Source organism: Rhinopithecus bieti, unplaced genomic scaffold (assembly GCF_001698545.2).
Source record: "Rhinopithecus bieti isolate Rb0 unplaced genomic scaffold, ASM169854v2 scaffold_11944, whole genome shotgun sequence".
Taxonomy (NCBI): Eukaryota; Metazoa; Chordata; class Mammalia; order Primates; family Cercopithecidae; genus Rhinopithecus; species Rhinopithecus bieti.
Window position 1 is genome coordinate 88,182 of NW_016807378.1, and position 25,637 is coordinate 113,818.

Below are 25,637 nucleotides of genomic sequence, written 5' to 3' on the forward strand. Positions count from 1 at the left end.
AAAAAAAAAAAAAATCAGTGCTTCTCTGGCCTTACAGTTTTATATCTAACTTGAAGATTTTCTTATTTTTCTGCCCTTTTAGTAGCAATATGAGTAAGCTTTCAGATGGGCACAGAGCCTCTCTCTTTCCATTTTGGCAGCTATGGGGAATCTATATCATTTGTGTGCATTCTGTGAAAAAAATTATTAAGAATATAGTAAGTATATTCATTAAAATGTAAAGTTTTAAGTGCAAGCATTTCAAGAGCACCAAGAATTCTTTGTTAATTGGGGCTTTAAGCTGCTGGAAACCAGCAGAACAGAGAGAAGCATATCTGCATAAGCCTTCTACACAACTTTTGCACAACAATCAAGAAAGAGCAGGGATGGATGTGCTATTAAAGCAGACCAGGATATTGCTGGCTGCAGAGAATATTTGTACAACTTTTCCATTTGTTTATGTACAAAAAATCTCCACTGAAGAATAGCTAACATCCAGCCTGCACAGCTGTTACCGCTTTATTCACCAACGAGACACAAAAATGCAATTTGATACATGTAAAAAAACACATCCCCTCTTCATCAAGTGTTTAGATAATTCTTTATAAACAATATTAGAGAAGTGAATACTTATCCTTCTTCCTGTATAAACCATATTAAAATTTTTTACTTTTATTGGTACAGCTTTGAATGAACGTTTATAGTACTTGAAAATGGTATATATAATTCCAACGGTACCTTCCGGTTCTAAAGCTATAACTTCTTAAGTAGAGCTTAGGTTTTTTAATTACCTAGGCCATGGGAGACTTGTGCACAGTAGTTTTTCATATATGGAAGGATTTCAACATCTGCTGACATCTTGTCAAAGGATAGTTGCACTAAAGATACTTGGAGTTTGGGAGATGTTTGAATTTCTAGGACAAAGAAAGCTTTTCCTGAGAAGCCTGTCATGCTCAACAGTATGCTTAGGAAGTTTAGCCTTTTAACCCTGTTGAGAGGATAGGCAGATGGATGGGGAAAGATCTTGGTGTAGGCGATGATCTTTAAGCAGCAAAGATGTATTTTAAAACGTATAGTAGCATCAGTCTTAAACTATTGAGAGAAATAATACGAGAAAGTGTTATATGCTTTGTACTATAAACTAAGAGTATAGTTGGGATAGCAAGTGCTATGTGGTAATTGGAGCCACCCAGCACACAGATGAGTGAAGTGGTGGAAAGGTATATCTAGTTCTGTTTGCCTAGAATATGTTGCCTTGACCACTTGGGTACTTAAGGCTATTTTTATTTCTAGGATCTCGCTGGAAATCAATGTCCAACCAGGAGAAGCAACCTTATTATGAAGAGCAGGCCCGGCTAAGCAAGATCCACTTAGAGAAGTACCCAAACTATAAATACAAACCCCGACCGAAACGCACCTGCATTGTTGATGGCAAAAAGCTTCGGATTGGGGAGTATAAGCAACTGATGAGGTCTCGGAGACAGGAGATGAGGCAGTTCTTTACTGTGGGGTAAGTATTCCTGAATTTAGCCACCTGGGCTTTTCTTTTGCAGTAAGTAACTATAGGATGGCTACTGGCAGTGTGTTTGGGAAGGAGATTAGGGAAAGAGGAGGTTGTGACATACTGAAGGGGCTTGGCCATGAGAATCTTTGCTGTGTCATAGGGGCACTGCCTTGCACCATGGCTTTTGCTCAAATCAAGCCAAACCTGGAAGAGCTCACTCCTAGCTGATCACCCCTGTCATTGTCTCCTAAGCCAATTTAAGATGCTCAGTGCCCACACACAGAGTTTCTGCTGGTTTATTTAAGCAGACACACAGGGAGAAAAAATAAAAACTAACCTTAAGAAATCCCCAGAAGCTTTCCAGCTTCTCTGGGTGGTGCTTCTGACTCTAATCACAATAGTCTGCTTTTGTTGTGGGATCTACCACAAGATAATTGGCCTTGACATTGGTTAGAGGATCTCATTTTTGGGATAAGATCCAGAACTCCTGTTGCAGTAAATTATTCTGTGGTGGGAGCAGTAACAATGTGTATTTTCTTGCTTAAATCAGAAACTAGACATGCTTTTGATATCTTCAAGTCTGATTTCATGTCATTTTGTTTAAAAATTAGGTAATAGATTTCTGGTATAAATTTCGACTTGGCTGACTGGCTGTCTGCATTCAAAAGAGGCCCCTCATAACCACAGTAGTCAGGATAAGTAGGGATGCAGATAACTGTAGATTCCAACATACCTAGACCTAGAAGCACAGCAGGGTGGCAAACCCAGAGGGCCATTTGAGGCACAGACCTGAAGCGGCTGGACTCAGAGTAGGGAAACATTTGGGAAAGAGCTTGAGAGAGAGAAGTGGAGTAAGCAAGAGGGAAGCTGCATTTGCTGTGAACTTGGAGGAGAACTGAGGAGCTGTGCTGTGCCAGGGAACTAAGAGAGCTTCACTTGAAGGTAGAAAAAGAGATACCTTAAAGGAGAAATAAAAAGCAATTTACTTTTAAGGGCACTCAAGAGGTAACCCCATGGAACAAAAAGTTGGTTTCAGAGCATATGTTTAAAAGGAATAGTAAATAGAATAAGAAAACAAAGCCAATGAAAGTAGTCTGGGTCATGAATCTGTGCAATACACTGCAGCGTTTTGGGGAGGAGCGTGGGCTTTGGAGTTTGACTGCTGGGATTCACATACTGACTGTGGCATCTATCTGGGCAAGTTATTTAGCTTCTCTAACTTTTATTTTCTCATGTGTAAAATGAAACGAATAGTAGAAACTATCTTGTATGATTGTTGAGAGGATTCAATGAGGCAACGCTTTTAAAAGTACTTTATATAGTGCTTAATACAATATCAGTAAAGGTGAACTCTAGCATTATCATTACTATTTAATATGTATTTCGTATCACAGAAAACCATATTTTATATCACACCAGATGATCAGTGAATTTCTTTATACCATGGCAGCACCTTTTAGAGGTAGAGAGAAGTTTAAGCCACTTTATTATAAAAGATCCCAGTATGTTAACAAATGAAGACATGACAAAATAGGATTACCAAATTCCTCTATATTATAAATGTTTGTAATTTTAAAGGTAATGCGTTTAACACTAAAAAGCGCAATGCGGTGTAACTGGGCTATTCAGATGATAATTAGAGGTTTTATGAAAAATACTAATTCATAGTCCACTTTAAGATTGTGTGATAAACATTCTCTTTTAATCCTGTTAGTACACCTCTAAGATTGTGTATAATCTCTTTTGAACAATCCAAAGTTTAAGTCTGAGACCTTTTGCGATTCCTGCCCTTGTCCTCAGTCATGTTCCTTGTGTGTATAGTGATACATAGCGGGGCTGTTTCGCCAGTCTGGGAGGCTACTAAAGGTACTGTTTTAATACCTTGATATAATACTTATTTGAAAATATGAGTTGCAGTAATACTATTGAATTTAGTTCCCTTTGCTAAAAGGTACATTGAAACAGCTCTGGATCAAAATACCACAACAAGTACCAATGCATGTAAAATAAAAAACTAAAACAATTTAATAACATCTATTATTTATTGACTATCTAGCATATACTAGGATTTTAGATATATAGTCCCATATTTCTCTAAATAAGATAAAGAAGTTGAGTTTTAGAGCGTTTCTGTGGCTACAGAAAGGTGATAAAGAGCAAAGGTTCAAATTCAGGTCTTGGCCCTCATCATGCCAAATGACTGAGGAACTGTCTTTACCATTTTGTCTCAAAATATGCCTCATGGCCCTATGTGCGCAGTCATGAGTGTGGCTGTGCCCTCTGAGCAAGAGATCTTAGCACTTGGAGAAAATGAAGTCTCTGCTTGTGGTATATGGTGCATAAAAAAGAGCTTTGAAATTTAGAGACTAAGTATCCTGTTCTTGATAGTATAGGACAGTCCTTTATGGAAGGATCATTTTAGACTGCAGAATAGGGCTACTGAAGAGCAGGCAATGATCACAATGTCTTATTCTTTGATATCAATGCTGAGCATTTTCCTCTCTGCCCAGCTTTGATAATACTTGCTACATAGAGCCAGGTGTCATTTCTGCTTAAGGATTTTTATTCTCTTTTAAGTAGTTGTAGTTGATAGATTATTAATTTCCTGAGGTTTATCTTTGGAAATTGATCTTTATTAGATATGAGGTTGTTACAAGAGTTGAGCAAAAAACAAACAAAAATTCAAATATTGCTATTGATGTCTTGATGGAATGGGGTGAGATCAATTTTTATAGCTGATTTTGAAAGGACATGCATAACTTTCAAGCCAATAAAAGTGCATATACTGCTCAACATTTTCATGCATTTTACTGACTACACAACTGTGGCTGATGAGTTAGATTTTTTTTTATTACTTAGCTATTATGAAATGAATTTATCAATAATATGGAATGGAGCAAAGTTAGCTCTTGCCTTGGTTTTAACCTCTTCAGTTTGCCGAGTATCGAAATGTTGTAATAATCCAGATAAGAGTACTATTAATGTAGAGGGACTATTCATTAGGGTACATATAGCTACAATGATGTCTTCACAAGAACTATGACCAAATATACTGCCATTTATTTGAAACTTATTTGGTAATTTACCTATGAACTCATAGAGAATTATGCAGGTACATTCAGCCCTCCGTATGTGTGTGGATTCAACCAATTTTGGATCAAAAAATTTTTTAAAAAAAATTCCAGAAAATGTTGCATTATTGCTAAAGTACACTATGTAGTTAGGTCTACAGTGTTTGCATCTGTATGGAACATCTACAGACTTTTTTTTTTCTTGCATTTATTTCCTAAACAATTCAGTTTAAAAGGTGTTTACATAACATTTATATTGTATTAGCTATTACAGATAATGAGATTGTTTAAAGTATATGGGGGATGTGTGTAGGTTATATGCAAATACTATACCACTTTATAAAAGGGACTTGAGCATCCTCAGATTTTGTTATCTGTGGGGGGTCCTGGAAACAATTCCCCATGATACTGATATAAAACTAGTATAAAATATTAAATTTGGGGCTACTTTTTTAGCAATGATAAAGATAAATTATTGAATACTTACTGTGTGCTATGTACTCTGCCAAGTGGATTATACAGATTATTGCAAATAATTTGCAAGATATGGAATATCATTCCCACTATACAATTGAAAAATGCAATATTCAGAGATGTTAAATAATTTGTCTGAGGCCACACAGCTAGTAAATGGCTGAGCTGAGATATAAACCAGGTTTATGTGAATGTGAAACATATGTCCCTTTTACCAAAGGCCATTGGTAAGGACATGACATTACACACAGGCGGTATAGTGGAGTGGTTAAGAGCATCAATTCTGGAGTCAGACTAGTCTGGCTCAAATACTAGATCTGCACCTTCTTGGCTGTAGGAAGTAACACATGGCAATCTTTATCCATCTGAACTCTCCCCTTGCCCTTGGGAAACATTTATTCCTCTCCAGTTTCCTCATATGTAGAATGAGAATGACAATACCAATGACATATGCAGGACTCTTCTTGAAGACTGAGTAACTTACTATTTGTAAAGTGCTTAGAACATTGCCTGGCGTATGGAAAGCTTTAAATTCAAGTAAATATTATTATTCTAGAAAAATAATACTGTGTGCCAAGTATATATTCTATGTTGTATTAAAATAATTATTTTAGTGCCTTGTATTATAAGTGATTTGAACATTTGCCATTTTAATCTTAATTTTAAAGACATTGAATCAATCCTATTTAAGACACTTATAAAATACAATTACATTAGCATAGATTAGCCATACTCTTTTAAGTATTGTCCTCATGTAAAGACCCTGGATTAGAACATTCAATAGGTAAAGTGAACAGATTAATATTATTTCTGTTCCTTCCTGCAATATCAGCTACAGAGATATGTGACGTATAGGCTTATCTCCTAATGAAACAAACTTCCTTGTCTTTATTTATACACTTTGAAGGGTCTGAAGGATCAGCAAACAATGGGGCTTTGCCAGCATAAATATGTAGTTACTTTGTAATTGGCAAAGCTAGATTACACTCCAGAAATATTCCTGTAATTTTGAAGTCATGTAGCAATAGTGGGCTCTATCAGGGCCAGGTTTTACTCTTTACTTAGACTGGGAGGAAGAGTTCTTAAGTATCTCTGTTCGTATCAACTCATGTATATACTTTTACAAACATCCACAAATGTTGTTTTGCTGTGCACATTCGTTATTTGCAAAGCCCAATACCTGCCAGCTATTCCTGTTTGTGAAATCTGCAGTGTTTGAATTTTGACTTTGAAATTGATCTATAAAGGAAGGAAAAAATGCTTTTTAGGAAAGTAATTTCTGATAGACAAAGCTTGAGCCTGCTGGCTGGATTTCTTATTTTGTTCATTGATTTGTTAGTCAATTGGTAAGGGCCTCTTTGAAACCAGCTATGTGTCCAACACTTTGCTATATTAATATGGTACATGAGGCATTATTTCTGTACACATGAGTTTCAGAAAATTCTATAGTTGGAGAAGCCAGATACATATATGAATAGATTAGCATATAATAGTGTGTTATACACACACATACACACACAAGACATGGCACAACACTGCATATAACATTTTATGAACTACTAATCTTCATTTTGTAGACAAGAGCAAATAAAGCTCAGAGGAAGAGAGATTATTATGCATTATGGCCAAGCATGGGGCATTCTTGAGGAAGGAACTTGAAGTTTGGGTTGGTCAGACTTACGGGAAGTAGATTCCTGCTTTAGCATGGAGGAGAGCATGAACACATGGGGGAAAATGTGGATATATTCAATGATTAAAAAAAAGGAAGTAGCCTAAGGCTTTTTCCTGGCAGTAAAGGAAACATAAGATGGGTAGGGTGGAGCAAGATTTTGGAAGCCATTGAAAGCCAGGTTTCTTCAACTGTAATTAGCTATGCACAGTTAGTTGTTTTTTAGTCTCTTTTTATGCTGATAATGATAGTAAGAGAGCAAGATCAGCGTGATGGTTAGCTTCTGATTTTGCATCCACAGAATTAGTTGCAACATAGAAGGGGCCTCAGATGTTATATACTTCAAACCGTTGTAGGAGTCTTCCCTAAGTTCTACTTGAACTCTTCCAGGGGTAGAGAGCTCACTGCTTCCCAAGGGAGCTAGTTCCTTTGTGGAACATTTCCTAATGCTAGCAAGTTTTCTTTTCTGTTAACTAAGCCATAATCTGCCTTCCTGCTACTTTGCAGGTTGGTTCTAATCTTCTTTCGTGTCTCCTAGAACAAATCTTCCCTTTATTTATGAGAATAGCCATTCAAGCATCTAAAGATGGTTATTTTCATACAGCTATTCTCATTACATCTTTTCTTCCCTGGAATAGATTACCTAGGATTTTCATTTGTTTTTCTCTTATTCATTCATTCATTCATCCTATATATTTAACAGATATTTACTGAGTTCCTCCTATGTTACAAGCAGTCTGAGTTCTGGAACTATGTCAGTGAAAATTTTTGTCTCTTGAAGCTTATATTCTAGTGATAGAAGTCAAACAAATAACAAACAAACAAATAAATAAATAATAGTGAGAAGTGCCTTAAACAAAGTAAAGTAAGGAAAAGGGTAGGAAGTTTCAGCATATAGGGTGCAATTTTAAATAGGGTGGTCATGGAAAACCTCACCGAGAAGGCAACATTTGAACAAAGGCCTGAGTAGGTAAGGGAGCAAGCTGTGCAGATATCTGGGAAATGTAGGCAGAGAGAACAGCAACTGCAAAGGTTTTGAGGAAAGATTGTGCCTAGTTTGTTCCAAAAAGAAATAAAGAGACCAGAATGACAGGAGCAAAGTGAGTAGGTAGGAAGAGTAATAGAAAAGACTTGTAAGCCATAGTCTTCATAACAAGGAACCAAGTTATGAAAAGCCTTGTAAGACATTGTGAAGAGTTTGTATTTGACCCTGAGTGAGATGGAAAGGCATTGATGAGTTTTAAGCAGAGGAATGCTTTCATATGACTTAGGTTTTGAAAGGATCACTCTATCTGCTGTGTTGAGAATTTTCTGAAGGGAGAATGGCCTGTAGCAAGGAAGCCAGTCTCTTACAATAAACCAGATTGGAGTTGATGGTGGTTTGTTCCAGGTTTGTAGGGGTGGAGGTGGTAAGAAGTAGATGGGTTCTAGATGTGTTCCTGAAGAAGAAACAATAGGATTTGCTGATCAATTGGATACAGGGTTTGAAAGAAATGCAGTTATCATAGATTGGCTTATTCAGCTGGAAGGACGAAGTAATCATTAGCCAAGAATAGGATGGCCATGAGAGGGGCAGGTATGTGGGAGAATGATCAGGACTTTAAATTTTGCACCTATGAGATTGAGACAGCACTTAGACATCCAAATCAAATAAGCAGTTTTAATATATATATATGAGTCTAGAATTTAGGAGCGAGAGGCTTTCTGGAGATATAAATTGGGAAGTTGTCAGCATATAGATAATATTTAAAGCCATGGAATTAGATGAAATCACCAAGGGAATAAATTTAGATAGAGAAGAGAAGAAGTCCAAGGACTGAATCCATGGGCACTTCGGTGCTTAGATGGCAGGGAGATGGGAACTTAGAAGGAGCAGCCAATGAGATAGGAGGAAGACCAGGAGGGTGCGGCATCTGAGACAAGTGAATAAAATGTTTTAGCAAGGAGAAAATGATCAACTATGTCAAATGCTGCCTGTGTTATAGATCTGGGTAACATGAGGACCAAGAACTGACTTTTGGATTTAACAATATGAAGATTATTGATGGTGTGACCTTCATAAGCTCTGTTTCAGTGGCGTACTGGGAGTGATTGAAGTGGGTTTAAGAAAGAATTGAGTAGAAGAAATGAAGAAAGACAACTTTTTAAAGAGTTTTGCTTTAAAGGACATCAAAGAAATGGAGCAAGAGCTGGAGGGGGACATGTGCCAAGAGAGAGGTTTTTGGTTTTGTTTTTTATGGTATGAGTGATTATAGCCTCTTTGCTGGGAATTCTATACAGAATTAATGATTCAGATGGGAGAGACAATTGTTGGAGAGATATCTTTAGCAAACAAGAACAGATAGTTTCAGTGCACAAGCAGAGGGGTTAGCCTTATATTGGATTATGAGCTGATTCAAAATATAGGAAGGCAGGCAGAGAATGGGGCACAGATACAGGGAGGCCTGTCAGTGTAACAGTGGGAGTTTGTGAAAAGTTTCTTCTGATTGCTTCTAATTTCTCCATGAAATGGAAAGCCAGGCCATTGCTTGGAGGGAGAAACAGGGAGAAGAAGTTGGATATTTGAGGAAAGTTAAGAAGGTAGGAAATAATTGTCTAGGAGGCTAAAAGAAGGAGTGGGCTAGGACAATGTGCAACATGATGGCTGAACAGCACCAGAGGCCTGTTTGAAGTACAGGATTGTAAATTTAGAGACTAGTAAGTATGGCAGCGTATTTTTTCCAGCCAATTTCAGCTGTGTGGCTAAACAGAGTAGGCAGAGAGTTAGACTGAACTAAAGTTGGAGTTTTGCTATGTGAGAGAATAAAGAGTGTCTGTGAGGGAGTGAGTAACCATGGAATTGGAACTGGGTAAAGAGGTAAGTGGGGGCACAAGCAGGGAGAAGCTCAAGTAACTGAGGGCAGTGAAGGTGGGTTGAAGGGTCAGGAAACCGTAGCTCCTCAGAGGGAATGGGGAGTGAAATCATAAACTGGGCACTAGAGGGAGAAAACTAGAAAAATAAGGTGTGGTGGTTACAGAGCGGGATATTTAACATTGAGATGAGGCGTGACAGATGAAAAAGACAAGGTCCACTGTATGACAAAAGAGCAAGCAACTAAGATAGGGAGGGACCCAGATTATCACAGTGGAGGGGAGGTCACACTGAGATAGCCAGGTGTTAGAATGAACATCTACAGAGATAGCAAAGTCATCAAGGATCATGGCAGAGGTTATGTTGAAGAGACAGCAACAGTGAGCCAGGAACTAACATCTTTTAGGAATGAGGGGGACTGATCAGGCAGTGGGTAGATAAAGGTATGAGTGGGTGATGTAGTCTGGTGACATGAGATTCAAAGATGAGATTTTTAGGATGGAGGGATTAAAAAGTAGGTTGGAAGAGGCAATGAGGAGCTAAGAAGGGAACTACCCCACCCCCAGGCCCATTCATGTGAGGGGCATGGAAAGCAAATAACCAACTCTTCCAAGGCCCTTAGGGAGACTCACGGCCTAGAGAGAGAGCCAAGTTTCAGTTAGAGCAAGAAGGTGAGTCAGTAAGGACTAACAGTTGAGTTCCAGAGGGTATAATGGAAATATTTCAGAAATTAGAGAAAGGAGGGAGTTAGGGTTAGAGAAAGGGTTATATAGAACCAAATGTTATTCTTTGGGTACTTTTTCCTTTTTAAACATTTCTTAGAAGATGTCAACATTTTCTCATCTCAGATGCCCTTCTCTACATTCTGCGGTAAAAAGGAAGTCCTCTCCTGGCCAGGCTTGTGAACTAGAGTATTGTTTGACAATTAACCACCAATTCCAAATGGCTCCTGTGGGCTGGCACTCATGGAGAGTCCAGAGAATTACCTTGTCATTTTCTTGGTGTTCCCCCAGACCTAGGACATGCTTGCTCTCTGTGAGGTTTACACCAGTTTCCCAAAGGAGGAAAGGAAAGGGAATTAACATTTTCATCTACTCTGTAATGTAATGCTTTGCATATATGTTCTTACTTAATCTTCACAGTCCTGTCAAATGTGATTGTTCTAATTTATAGATGAGGAGAGGCAATGTCGGTGATAATAATTAGCCTGCCCAAGATCACACAGCCAGTAACTGGTGCAGCTGGGATTTAAACCCAAGCCAGTCTCACTCCAAAACCTGAGCTCTTTGCACCATACCACATAACCTTCTTCCCAGAAGGCTTGGAGAGGCAAAAATCATCTCTCACAGGAATAAGTTCTCACTCTAGCATTTATGTACAACCTCGAACAGTTGTATGTGAATGTGAGAACCTTACCAGAGCTGGACTCCCTTCATTTCCTCCAGGTGGGGAGTAACCCCTGGGTTTTTACCCTCACTGGCTTTTAGCACTGTCTGGGGGCTTAAAACAGCCATATCTATCTCTCCACTCCCAGGACTAGGCTTTTGAATATCATGTGTCTCACTCTCACTCTAGAAAGTAAATTGTACAGATGTTTTATTTGCTTGTTTATTTATTTTTAGCATTCCATTACCAGCTTAAAGTCCAAATACTCTGAACTATGTGGAGCCCAGTGTAGAAGATTTCAATTCCGATTTAAATTGCTAAGTATTTTTCTGATAGTGTGAGCTTGCCTTTCTCGCCCTGATCTTGACATGTACTGGAGAATTTGTGACACAGTGAAGGTTCAACTCCTGATTATGGTACTTGCGTGGCCTTGACCAAACAGCTTGAATTTTCTGAACCTTAATTGGTCACTTCATGTATAAAAGAGGGAAAATGATACCTAACTCTCTGGCTTATTATGAGGATTCAAGAAGATAATGTAAAAACACCTAAATATAGTTCCCAGCGCATAATATGAACTCAATTTAAATTTATTCAGTAGACCTATTGATATAGATATTCTATATCTATATCAGATATAGATAAAAATACTGCAAAAGTGACCATCTATTCTTTGTGAAAAGAAAACGAATCATTTGATAGTTTGTTTTATGCAGAGTTTATATTATAGATCAGCTTGCCAAATTGGGAAATCTGTAAAATGGGTTAACATTGCAGTAAAAGCTTTCACTCTACACTCATAATGTGATTAAGGCAAAAATATTTTATTGCAGTTATTCAAATTCAGTAAAAAATATTAATGAGGCATTCAATATCTTGGTAAGGTTAGCATAAAATTTAATTTGTGTTAATTTGCCCAAAACTTAGGAAGCCAGAAGTATACTGTTTTAAAATTTGATTCAATAAGAGGGAAACTAATATTCTGTATGATGCTTCTATACATTGATTTAGATTCCTCTATTATCTGTTTCCTTCAGGTAACCAAAAAAACTCACCATGAGAATCATAAAAACTGGATCCATGTCAAGTGCTTAGTGTCAGCTAGGTGCTGACAGGCTCTATAGAAGTCAGGCATTTTTATGATATACAGTGAGCTTAGTGTATCTGTAGATTGAATATCTATAAAGGAAAGAGTGATGGGATTCAAGTCAGCCAATGGCTTAGATTCACATTCTGGCTCTGCTGGTTATTGAATGCAGGGCTTGAAGCAAGGTCTGATTTTCTTCATCTGGAAATGGAAAAAATAGTAACTTATGGGGTCATGATGTTAGTTGGGTGAGTTGGTATACCTGAAAATATTTTATATGTTATGTTAGGGATATGATATACCTTGTGGTGATTAAAAGAGGTTGCTAAATTCAGCGTGAACAGATATCTTACACCGTGTTTCTAAACCATCTCCATCCCTTCTCCCTCTGCCAGGCTGGAGGGTGTGGAGGTCTTTGTGAGAAAATTATGTTCCTCTGGACATGTCAAAGAATGGCAAGTAGCTAAGCTACTTCTTCATAGATTCAGGGTATTTTCCTGTTTAAGTGAGATGGATAGAAAGTTTCAGTGATAATGTGTAGGGTGAGTAAGAATTGTCCAAGTGATAATTGACCTGAAGTCATGAGTACAAAAAGTGGAAGGACCTTCCAGAACTTCCCTAACCCCGGCTTTTATAAATATGTGGAAATTGAGGCTCCAAAAGGATAGTTACAATGACCATTTGAAACAAATTTTGACTATAATTTACGATCTATAAAAGATTGAGAAACTTCTGGTGAATATTGCATATGTGAAAATAATATTTTAGACACAGTCTCTCTCTAAGTTAGTTGGATCTTTCATTCCTGTGTACCAGTTATAATGGCCTAAGTGAAGTTGAGAGACAGTAGTCATGTCTCCCTGCAGGAAGAGATTGACCTCCACAAAGGATCTGATAAGTTTATTTAAACTAGGGTAACATTATGGAGGAGTGAACTGGTGTCCAGGCCTTGCCACCCTCTGGCATCTAGGGTGAGGCAGCGTATCTGGTGTCTACTCTGTAACTCTACTCTGTTGAGTTGCAGAGCTCTCACTGCTCTTTACTCTCGACTCTCTTAATCCCAGCCCCAGTTCCAGCCCAGGGCCTCAGCAGTAATGACATCCAAGATGATCCTTCCACAGGGATTCTTCCTAACAAGTTCAGCCATGGAAATATGTAGACATTTACATGAATAACAAATAAATGCTTTGCTAAATCTCACTCTTTGGGACATGCTAGGTTCCTTCTCTTCTTGATTTATACAGTTCTCAAACCAAGGTGAAGACACAAACCTGCTTAATAGTGTCATTATAATATGTTTCATGCCACTAGTCTAATTTTCAAAATGTGCTGGGAGATCTTCAAAAATTATCTCACATGTAACTTTGCGAATTTCACTACATCATTTGTTCCTAATGCCAGGTGTTAGCCAAGTTTTGCATATTTACCAAGTTAAAAGAACCCTGCCTTTATGTTGCAAAATCGTCAGTAAATTGCTCCATCATATTGGTTTAACCCTTAACATAGCATCAAGGAGATTTTCAGGACTCCTCCAGGGAACAACTTTGTCACATTTTATTTGCTTAGAATGTTATTTAACATTTATTTAGGGCTCCCTTTGGAAAGTGTAGGGGGTAAATTCCAGTGCCGTACATAGCACATAAACGGATATTTCTCCCTTGTCTTATTTTGTTTTTTGAATCTATATAGGCAACAGCCTCAGATTCCAATCACCACAGGAACAGGTGTTGTGTATCCTGGTGCTATCACTATGGCAACTACCACACCATCGCCTCAGATGACATCTGACTGCTCTAGCACCTCGGCCAGCCCGGAGCCCAGCCTCCCGGTCATCCAGAGCACTTATGGTATGAAGACAGATGGCGGAAGCCTAGCTGGAAATGAAATGATTAATGGAGAGGATGAAATGGAAATGTATGATGACTATGAAGATGACCCCAAATCAGACTATAGCAGTGAAAATGAAGCCCCGGAGGCTGTCAGTGCCAACTGAGGAGTTTTTGTTTGCTGAATTAAAGTACTCTGACATTTCACCCCCCTCCCCAACAAAAAGTTATTAAAGAGCCCGCATGCATTTGTGGCTCCACAATTACATCAGCAGAATGGTCTTAATTGTTTCATAAAGTGTGAGACAGATTAAGTTTTCCCTGATTTTTCATGAACTTGAGTTTTTTGTCGTTATTGTTATTGTTGTTGTTGTTTTTTTTAATTTAGGTGAAGACATATTAAATATGAGACACCAGGACTTGAAACTTATCTCAACCCGTAGATGTCTTACAAGTCTTATATTTTTGTCTTACTTTTTTTTTCTTTTGGATGTTGATAAAGGTTTAAGTTACTGTTTTAGATGGGGTTAAACATTCTCACTCAGGTATGCTGTGCCGGCCTACAGGTTGTGAATGTGTTTTTATTCTGAATTATTTTAGAAAACAACTGAGGATTTCATATTGTGAAACAGAACAAGTCCACGGCGTGTGCAGCTGCATGTAGAGCATATTCAAAAGGCCTCGGAATTCCAATTTTCCATGTGTAGAGTTAAACTTTGAATGTGCCAAACTTTTTCATAACTTTTGAATCTTAATATTTTGAAAGTCTTAAAGGAGACACTGCAAAGTCTTAGACAATCTTTGGCATCTTAAAATAAAATAGCAAACCAACATTTTTTTCCAGAAAATGGTAAAGTACTCAGGAATCTGGAGACAAGATATTGTAAGGAATGAACAAGGTTGCCACAGTGCATGGACCCAATTGTGTTTGCCTGTTGACGTGCCATCAGTGTGTGATGTGGTATGACGTACACACACCGGAGCGACCGCCACACCAGATATCGACCGAGTGGTCTTCTCTGCCTGAGACCACCTCTCACTACATCCATTATCCCTTTGCCTTTAACCCTGACATTCAGTCTTAACACATTTTCTCTTAAATAATTTATTCATTCCAGAATGTCAAGGGTCCACTTACTATTTATTTTTTTAAAATTGTTGGTGGCATTAATTTAATAATTCTTGTTTTTCACCTTCCTTCCCCAAATAACTTTTCAGTCCTTTTCACCTCCTTCTCCTGTGTACATAGTGATTTTATGTCCCCAGAACGCCTGGAAGCATTTCTGAAACCAAGATATTATTAAAAACCTATTATTGTTTTTAATCATGAGTATATATCTGGCTGCAGGGCTGTGTATTGGGATATAGGTATATAGTCTTACACTTAAACAGGTATGCCCCTGAGGTTCACTGTGACCTCAACTCTTTTGCCAGAATTTTCCCCTAATTCAGTTCACAAGTGGTAGGGTCTGCATCAGTGGCATTTCCCCCTGAATTCCATTCAGCAGCAAGGGTCAACAGTGGTGACTGCCAGGCAGGAGAGGCCTGTGACCAAACCTGAAGTCCAAGGCTTGTGGGCCATGCAGGAATCTCAGTGAAGCTGTCATGGGCTGGCATCCTTATGGTGAGTTGCCTTGTCCCAGCTGGCACATCCAGGGAGTTCATTGCAAAACCCCCGGATGCAAGAAGCCACATGACAGCCTCAGAGCAAAGATGGTGGCAAATAGTCGTGATACATCTAGAGAATGAAAGAAAACCATAAGGGAGGAGAAGGAGGGGAATACATTCCCTATATGGGATGTTCCTACTGTTAACTCTGGGGAACAAATAGCTCTGGGGGCAGCAGATGAGTTCCTCTGGCTGACTCTATCCGTGGCTACATGGGGACATGCCTACGTGTGAACAAGATGAACTGCATTTGTCACACAAGGATTTCTTTGGAGACATGCTGCTGGGGTGGGAAGCAGTGAGGTTTTATTCCTCATCTCCTAACTACAGGGAGTTCTGCCATGCCATTTTGCCCTTCCTGAAACCAGGACAGGTTGCCTATCGGGGGTCTTCACCCAGAGAGGTTTAATGGGAGAATGTCAGTGAATGGGATAGTTCACCTCATAGGACAACCCAGAATCTGATCACCAGGACATAGGAACAGCCCCATCAGATTTCTTGAGCCATTTTGTCACTTGGAAGAAAATAATGTACCTTCGTATTTTAAGAGTGCTCAAGGCCTAATAGCAATAAACAGGTCTAGCCAAGAAATTACCAGCTATTCCATTAGCTGGGAGTGCTCTCTATAAGCTGATTAAGGTACTGATAGGAACGCTTTGTTATTCATGTTGGTTGGGGATTAGAAATTTGTTTTTGTACATTTATTTCAAATGAGGAGGAGGTCATTTTTTTCTCAAAAATTGAGTATTTATTATTGTCTTACTGATTTCTTTGATTATATACCTCTCCTCCTCAGTTCATTCTTGTGTTTTTTTTTTTTTCTTTCTTTTTGGCTTTTGCTTTTGCTCTCTCTCACTTCTTTCTTATTTTGTTGCATTGGTAGAGTGTTGTATGGCTAGCATTGTATTGTATGTAATTAATTTTGCACAAAGGCAAACATTTAGCATAGTAGGTTAATTTTGTTTGTTTTTATGACCATGCCAAAATAATATTCTGGGCTGGTGGAGAACAAAGGACTATTCTTTAGGACTGAAACTTGATTTTGCTCGTAGTAAGTAAAAAAAAAAAAAAAAAAAAAAAAAAAAAAACAACAAAAAACACACACACTCACAGATGTTGTTTCGTAAGTGTTATAAGCACTGGATATAAATGGTATTTTTTATCACTTCTGACTAATGTGAAACTGTTGTACGAAAACTACATGAACAAAAGTCATCTGTTTCGACTCGTGTGGGCTTGCCTCACAGTTGCCGGATTTGAGTCATTTTTATGTCTTGTTATTTCATTTATTTATGCAAAATACATGTGTGTATGAACACTTTGTTTTAGCTCCAGCTCTGCCTCAGTACTGGGGTTCAGTTACTTTTAGCCATGTTCTTAAAAATGAAAGGCTATTCAGGAATGATCTGATTGTAAACGTCTCTTTCATTGGATCAAACAGTAATGCTGTATTTGAATCTAAATTTTGTGTATAAGCAGTTTATTTATTAGCCAAGTTTGGCTCTAAATATTCATGGAAATTAAGAATGACAATCATAAGGATCACTTCATTTTATTTTCAGTGGGGCTTAAACAAGGTTTTTATGACTTTACCATCTCATTTTAGATTTTCTAATGCGTAAATATAACATAGAAATAGAATTTATTTTTGGTTCATGAATACTTAGTGAGATATAAGTTATGTATTTCCTTTTTGTTCTCTATCCGTAGATGTTGGTCCAAACTGAAAGTTGATGAGTCACTGTGCCTCTGAGGGTAGTGAGTTATCAGCTACAGTGAGTGAGAGAGCAGTGTTCGGCCTGCAGCTGGGACAGCAAAATGCTTCACCAGGGTTCTCATGCAGTTCAGAATCCACTGTCCACAGATCCAGACATTTCCCTTTTTTCTTACAGAAAGTTGATGATTGGACATACTAAATTTCCGCTACGGTTAGGAGACAGTTTGCTTTGTGAGTCCACATAAATCTTCTAAGATAGTTCTGTGACCATTTAATAGCAAGAAACATGAATGCCATTACAAAGGCCAAAATCCACCTCTGAGATTGGCCATTAATAAAAGTCCCACCATGTCAGTTTAGATTCAAGAATGTTAAGCAACTTTGTTTTTGCGATGCTCCCTATTTCATAGTATCTTCAAATCAAAGATAAAAATTATCTCCATTTTGTTAAAGAACTTACAGGGTCAGGGTTCTCCTTGTCACTTAGAATTGGGACACTGCCAGACAATCCTCTCCTAAAAAAATAAAAAGCCATATGGAATGGAAGGAAAAGGAGAAAAGAAGGAAGAAAAGAAAAAAGAAGGAAGGGAGAAAGAAAAGGTCGCTTTGCAGATATGAGCCGCCAGGCTGACAACTTTTCAATTTCATTGGCAGATACGAAGCAGTGTCTTTTCCAGGAAGGTAGGGAAGCTGTGTTGTTTTCACACATATCCAGCCAGCCTTTTAGAAGCACGTCAGTTTGCTTCATTAGGTATTTGATACTCTCCAGCCTTGTCCTTAGGCCTGATTTGATTTGCCAGGGTCCTGACACCAAAGCCCAGGCCAAGTTCTAAATTCAGGTGTGGGCTCACAGTGCTATTGAGCTTGTCGAATTCTGGCCTCCCCTGAACATTAGCCCCACGGGAGCCTGAGGGTGTTTGAAAAGGGCGTGATCACTCTAGGGCTGAAATTAAAAGCTGCTTTCTTTTCTTTCCGAAGCCAGGCTGCTTCTTCGGAGCACACCCTCCTTAGCCAGGAGCACAGGCACTAGCTGAAAGCACGGATTGTTTTGGGAAAGCCCATTTACCCTCAGTGGGAAGGCAGCCTGGTCACTTGAACAGCACAGCTGAGGCTGCTTCTCTCAATTTACTCATTTTGCAAAGAATTGACCTCTACCAACTCATTAGGGAGAGGAAAAAGAATCACTTAGTAATTTTAAATCACATGAGAAGTCCTGTACCAAGTGCCAACAACTGCAAAGAAATGCAGCTAGAGGAATGTATTGAAATTGTTACTGGGTCTTCCTTTTTAATGAGAAAATGACAAAAATAGTTGCTGTAGCCCTGCCTGTGTACACGTTTGTCTAAGAATTGAGTTGGCACTTAAGCTCACTTCTCCAAGTATAATAATATTGTATGACCTCATTTGTCCTTTCACAAAAGCACTTGCATCATTTCCTTAAGTCATCTGCTCCCTGACATGTTTTCTTCCCTAATAAACAACTTCTGTCTGTCATTCCTGCCGACCATGTTCTGTTTCTGATGCCATATCCTATTGAGCGTTCCCCTGTATTAATATCATTGAAAGTATTGATATGCAAACACATTTCCTTTTCATCCCCATTCTGTCTTTCCCTTTGGGGACAGATTGCTTTCCAAAACCTCGTGAACAAGTATTTGGAATGCTGGTACCTTTGGGGCAGAGGTAAGGGTGGGCGGGATGGGGGCAGAAAGGTAATGCTTAATGCAGATACTCTTCTAATCAGTGTCCGTGGCAGTATGAACGCTTGAAGAAAACTCAGTGACATATCTTGCTCAGTAGATTCTTATTCCTGAAGAACCACAAGCATAAAGTGAGGCCTCAGTGCTGGTGCTCTTGGAGTATGGGGAATGTGCAAATATTTAACTGTTTTGTATGCTGCACATTGCAGGTCTGCTCATGTGCATTCTCCCTTTGTCTTCTTTTGTCATATGTGTTTTTGCTTTTTTGAAAGTGCAGTCTTTATTGTACCCTCCTCCAGCTTGTAGCAAATTAGAATGCTTAGCATTTATGTTCATTCATTATTGTATTTGCCATGTAAAATTTTTATTACCTTAGACAAGCTTATAAGCTGTTACTACATAACTTATCTTACTGTAACTCTTTTATTTCCCCCGACGTTGTAATTTGTTTGTGATGTATATTGTGAAATTGTATTCTATGTTAATTTAATCAGCACAATTCACTGACATGCTGGACTGACATGCTGGCTGCTGTTTCAAAGTGTAAAGTTTGTGTAGGGCTGTTGGGACAACTGCAACTCTGTTGTCAAGGTACTGTGCTTTGGTTCCTATAGCAACACTGGGTGTGGCCCTTGAATTACTAAGGGCATTTAATACATCCTGGAGCAAAATTTTAACTGCAGATTTTCTTTGTAGAAATTCTATGTATAATGCAGGTACCTACTTGGCCCATGGCTGGTAACTATTTGGGCAATTAGAAAAAAAGAAAAAAACATAAAAACTAGTGTCTATTGCTGCTTTGAATATGTTTGAAAGTCTGAAAATGTAAATAGTTTATCAAAAAAAAATCTTGTACAGTCCAGTGTAAAGTTTTTAAATGACCTTAAGGGTTGCCATCACATCTTTCTCACACTCTCCTCTTGATAATAATAATAATAAAAAGTTTGCTAAGAATTAAAGAAATGGGAAAAAAAATCTCTTCAAATTTACAAGAATGAATCATTGTTCTTAGCTTTGTTGCATACACAAACTTCTTGGATTTCGTTGTGCAGTATTGATGTGAGATAAAGCTCAACATTGAATAATCTTTCAGTGGTACTTTTCAAAGTCTTCCCCTCCTCTGCCTCATAATTAAGGGAAAAGACAAATTGAAAGATACACTGTCTTTATCTATCCTGGTGTATGTTGGCACCTTAGCTACTTTTTTTTTTCCTTTTTGCACAAGGTGCTTTCCTGATATGTTCAACATGCCATCTTTGGGTGATAATGTATATGCCGTGATGGGGCTCAGGCCCCTAAGGGGAGTGTCTATAAGAACTGCCTATTTATGCTCATTTACCTCAAGACTGTCCTCTCTACCCTAATCTAGTTGTCATCACTCCATCTTTTGTACTGCTGTTGACACTTACAAATTAAAGATAAATTTTGTTTTATGACCTCTGTGTATGGCCTTGTCTGTGCCCTGCCAAGTATCCCCACCACGGAGCCCCAGCCAGTCCTGAATGTGCCACCCTCTTGCCGCTGGAGCCTGCAGAGCTTTCCTGCCCTCTGTCATTGCTTCTGCCTGGCCCAAAGGTAGGTCTCTGAAAGCCATGGAACCTCTTGGCCTGGAAAGACTTATCTGCTCTTTTCATTGTGGAGCACACCCGGCTGCAGCAGGAAATACTTGTGGATTTAGAAGGGAGGAAAGGGACGCAAGGTGGATTTTTGTCAAGAGAAGATGAGAGAGCATGGCATTGAAATTGCCTCTTTACCTGACTTCTTCGTGTGAGTGAAACAGCTTAGAACCTTTTGGAGTATGAACAACTCTCAAGAGCCAGCCTCTCATCTGACACCACCTTCTGCAGGCCTAGCAGCCAAGAGTGGAAAATGCTGCACTTATGGAACCTTTGCCTCCACTGTGGTTGGCAGTAGTTGGCTGATCACTCAGTACCTTCTGCTTCAGAGAAGAAAGAGCCCATCTTTTTGTCCAGCAATGAGTTGCATCCAGAGTAAAACTCGGTTCCCAGTGATATCAGCTTCTAAAATGTTGCCAAAGCTATTTCATTGTGCTCAGAGTCTGAGTGGGGACAGAGGGTGGGTAGTGGAATAAAGCAAGCAGGGCCCTTAAGGAAGACTTGCGAAACCAGCCAAGCCAGTCCTGTGAGTCTAGAGATGAGTAACCAACACCTAGAGAGTGAAACAAAAGTGTTCAAGAGAGAGGAGAGGCCCAGCCACTCCTTTGGATATTTCCTATTAAAAATGCCTCAGGAAAAAGAAAAAAAAGCCAATAATATGTGGGACTGACTTTATTCCAGTCACATTGCAAGTCAGACTCAGGCTCCTGTAAGTTCTGAAAATCTAGCATTCCAGGACCTCCCTCTTGTCCTATGGCTTTTTAAAAGCCCGGGTAAGTACAGGGCATTGGAAAGAACAGGGACTTTGGAGTCACACCAGCCTGGCTCTGCCACCTGCCAGCTGCGTGGCCTTCCCTGAATAACACCTCTGAGCCACAGTCCTCTCCTCTATAAAATGGGGTAACAATTCTTACCTGTCAGGGAACTGGGGGAATGAAAAGAAATAGCAGGTGTAAAACATCCAGGAGTGGATGGCACACAGAGGGCATGAATGCCCACTAACTCCTCTGACCAGAAAATGCCTAAGCTAGGGAGGTTGGCTGGTGTCACCACTGAGCAAAATGAAGGAGGTGCCTGAGGCCTTCACTCAGAGCCTGGTCACATACAGGAAGACCTCAGGGCCCTCCCTCTGAGCTAGTCTCCATGCCACAGGTTTTCTCACTCCCAGCTCATCCTCGCCATTGCTGCGGTCCTTCTTTCTAAGCCTGTCTCCTCCTCTCATCCTTCTCTAAAACCTTCTGGCTTTCTGCTGCTGACTAGATAAAGTCCCAACTTCCTGCCCTGTCAGCCAGGCCTCAACAGACCTGCCAGCCCCATTCTCCACCATTACCCTGCACACCTTCAGTGCTCTCTGCTGCTCTCATACCCCCAGTCTGTCCACCACCCTGGGGCTTTTACTTCTCCTTTAGCCTGGAAAGAATCTGTCCCCTTCTCTGTTTGGGAAATTCCCAGTTATCTTTCAAAAGCCACCCAATATCACCACTTCCTGAGACCTTCTTGGCCCCCCAGTTTCAAGCTCTCCCTTGGGAGAGAGCAAAGAGCTCTTTGAAAGAACCTCACGATCACTATGAGCACATTGTAATGATTTGTCTCTGCGTCTGTCTTTCCTGCTAGATGACAAACTGCTGAAACCAAAAACTGTACCTTGGCCTGCCCTGCCCCCAACACAGTGCTTGGCACATAGTAAGTGTTCTACACTTGTTTGTGGAAGGAATGTATGAGGAATTGCAACTTGGTCTCCATGTGTGGTTTAGATGCCTGTGAGTATCCGGGTCTCAGGTGGTGAGGCTGAGGGATCCTGTAGGCGTACCTTGGTATTACTTACTTCATTTGGAGAACATTATTAGTTAAAAACATCTCTATTCATATTGGGAGAGCCATTTTTTTCAAGTTGGCATGACAGGCACAAGGCCCTGAGAGTCTCTGTGCTTTTAGGATGACTCACTGCAGAATGCCTGAGCCTCTGAAGCCAGAGCCACTACTCTATTCTTCCTCCTAGGCATCCTGGCTGAGGTATGAAAAGGGCAGACCAGGAAGGGGAAGCTTTTCTCAGTTTTCCTTACCTTTTCCTTGACATCCCAGATACCCTACAGTCTGCTCAGAGACAAGGGGTTCTTGGAGGCTTGATCTCTGGGCCTCCATCATGGAAACGGAAGGAGATCAGCTGCCTCTGCCTGCTGCTGAGAGCCAGGGCAGTGATCTCATGAGGCTGCAATGTAGACAGCTGTTTACTTAGTGTCCGTTCCTTCCTCTTTGGTCCAGGTAATGACTCCTTCTCTCAGTTGTGCTCTAGAGCCTTGCTGGCGCAAAGTGTGGCTCACAGATCAGCAGCTACAGCATCACCTAAGGCATATTAGAGTATGGGTTAATATGGCATGGGCTATACTGAGTAGAAAGCTCCTAGCAGTTGAGACTCCATGAACTGTCATCTACCTCCTTAGTCAATGACACATCATACATGAGATAGGATTTTCCTCATTTGAATTGTGAAAGCCCAGAAGTAGGACATGACCCATCCAAAGTCACACACAGATTAAATGGCAGTGCCGGAACATGCACTTGTGTTTTCTAATTCTAAACACAGTGTTGCATATGACCTCACAATAGTCTGTGAAAATTGCTCATCACTGGGACAGCCCTGGATCTAGAGCTCAGTTATCACCAGGTGTCCTGGACTGTGTCACACTGTGAGAGCACCGAGGCATCTAGGGGCAGTGGCCTCTGGCATCTCTGACTGTCATCCTCTACTCTGGCTGTGCCCAATGCCTGGCCCAAAAGAGACCCTGGATCAATAGAGTGGCTCTCTGGAGAGCTTGTTCAGAGCCCCGCTGTTAGTTATCCACCTAGTAATTTTTCCATTTTGACGCCAGGCTGAGTGGCCATGGAGTAGGTCAGTGAGAATATAGGTGTAGGTTCTGGGGCATCCATTCCTGAGTCTGGGAGGAGGACACCCAGTGAAGAGAGTGATCGGGGAAAGTGTCTGAGCTAGTGTCACCTGGGGTTCCTAGACCACGTGTGGATTGGTTATCCACTGGCTTCCTAAACTCACCCCAGGTAGGCACACTGACTTCCCAGCCTGTCTCCCCTCAGCCACTAAAGACTGTGACCTCTGTCCCTGCCACCTGTTCTGATTGGTTTAGCCACTACCAGCTGCCATTCCCACTTCCAGCCCTATCCTTTCCTCTCTGCTCCCAGAAGGATCTTCCTCTCACAGATGCAGGCAAGTCGTGAAAGACACAAGATCAAGTCTACGCTGTTTGCATTCAGGCAACGGCCTTCCTGATGCCCCCAGGTCCTGACGAGCCTTTCCAGTCCCATCTCCAGGAGGCTCCCCACACAGACACAGCACACTGCTTGCTGAGATCTGCACAGGCCACACACTGAAATAATTCCTGTGCCTAGAAGTCCCTCTCTCACTTCCACCAACCATCACACCCCCATGCATTAAAGCCCAGCCCAAACATCACCTCCCATGGGAAGCCTTCCCTCCACTTTCCTCTTCTATCCTGGGAGTGTGAATTGCACTGAAATGGTCTGATTGTGTTTTGTTACGTGTCACAATGAATCTGATTGTCACACTCACTTTTTTATCCAACAGTCCTGGCACATAGTAGGTGCTTTATCAATGTGTGTATTTTTTAATTTTAATTTTTTATATGAACACTCCTGCTGTTCTATGTGTATGTTATTTTTTTAAATGAAATAAATGAAGGAATGAATTCTTTCTACTTGAACTCCAAGTACTGCACACTCTACCACTGGCTAGTTTTTCACCCTGATCTTCTAACCCCATGGCTTCTAGCTCTCTAAACACATCAGACTATTAATTTGAAACATGTTCTCCAACCTCTTTGGGCTACAAGGGTCCCCTGTCTCAACTGCCTTTCCCCCATATCTGTCAATCACCATCTTCCCTTTCAGGTCCATCTGCTTCAACACCACTACAAAATACTAAGAGTCTATTATGCAGCAAAAAAGTTTTATGAACATTTCATTTGACTCCTAATAATGGCTCTGAACATCAAACATTATTATCCCTGGTTTACAAAAGATTAAACTGAAACTCAGAGAAGTTAAGCCACTTACTTGTTCGGGATCTCCCAGTGAGTCAGAATGTCTCCTTCTGTGTGAAGAAGGTGCCCCTCAGGTCTCTCGAGCTCAGAATGAATCTCTTCTTCCTTCTAGTTTGGAGTTCCTCAGCCTTTTCATTATTGCCACCTAAGGAAGCTTTTAAGACATTTTTTCCCTCCCAGTAGCCCTCCTCCCCCCATTAAATTGTAATGTCACAGATTTACTATCTGCTTACATACCCTATGTATATCTGTGCTTTATTTTTTTAAAGTAAGATTTTTTCAATTTCCTAAGAACAAATTTTTCTCCCTTATGGAAGGTGGCATTATCCTGTTGAAAATTCCTGTACTGTGGCTGGGTGCAATGGCTCGTGCACGTAATCCCAGCACTTTGGGAGGCCGAGGCAGGCTGAAGTCAGGAGTTCAAGACCAGCCTGACCAACATGGAGAAACCCTGTCTCTACTAAAAATACAAAATTAGTTGGGCGTGGTGGCACATGACTGTAATCCCAGCTACTCGGGTGGCTGAGGCAGGAGGTCGAACCTGGAAGGCAAAGGTTACGGGGAGCTGAGATTGTGCCATTGCACTCCAGCCTGGGCAACAAGAGCGAAACTCCATCTCAAAGAAACCAACCAACAAACAAAAACAGAAAATGCGTGTTTTATATCACCTTCTTTGTGCCATGTGGCCCTTACCGTAGAGTTTGTAACTTGTTCCCCACTCCACTGTGATTCCTGTGTTCCAGGTACTGTGGCTTAGTAACAATTTCCCCACAACTTAGTGACATAAAACCATTACTTGTTATATTCACAAATTCTGTGGGTTCACAAATTCAGACAGGGCAAATGGGAGGCTTTTTCTCCTCTGCTCCACAATGTCTGGGATCTCAGCTAGGACCCTCCTAGACTGGGGCTGGAGCACACTGAACACTCATTTCCTCTCATGTTTGGCAGTTGATGCCAGCTGTTGGCTGGCACCCTAGCTGAGGCTGTTGGCTGGAACACCTATCTGTGGCCTC

The 25,637-nt window shown here is 40.3% G+C and overlaps 1 protein-coding gene across 1 annotated transcript in view; it reads left to right on the forward strand.

Annotated features, from left to right (window-relative positions):
• The window catches only part of SOX6 (SRY-box transcription factor 6), an 88,561-nt gene extending 68,193 nt beyond the window's left edge, over positions 1–20,368 (forward strand). Inside the window, exons 6-7 of the mRNA XM_017881544.1 lie at positions 1,273–1,489; positions 13,711–20,368. Of these exons, the coding sequence (XP_017737033.1) occupies positions 1,273–1,489; positions 13,711–14,014 (521 nt within the window). The 3' untranslated portion in view covers positions 14,015–20,368. The remainder of the gene's footprint in view (positions 1–1,272; positions 1,490–13,710) is intronic.
• Positions 20,369–25,637: the final 5,269 nt, after the last annotated feature.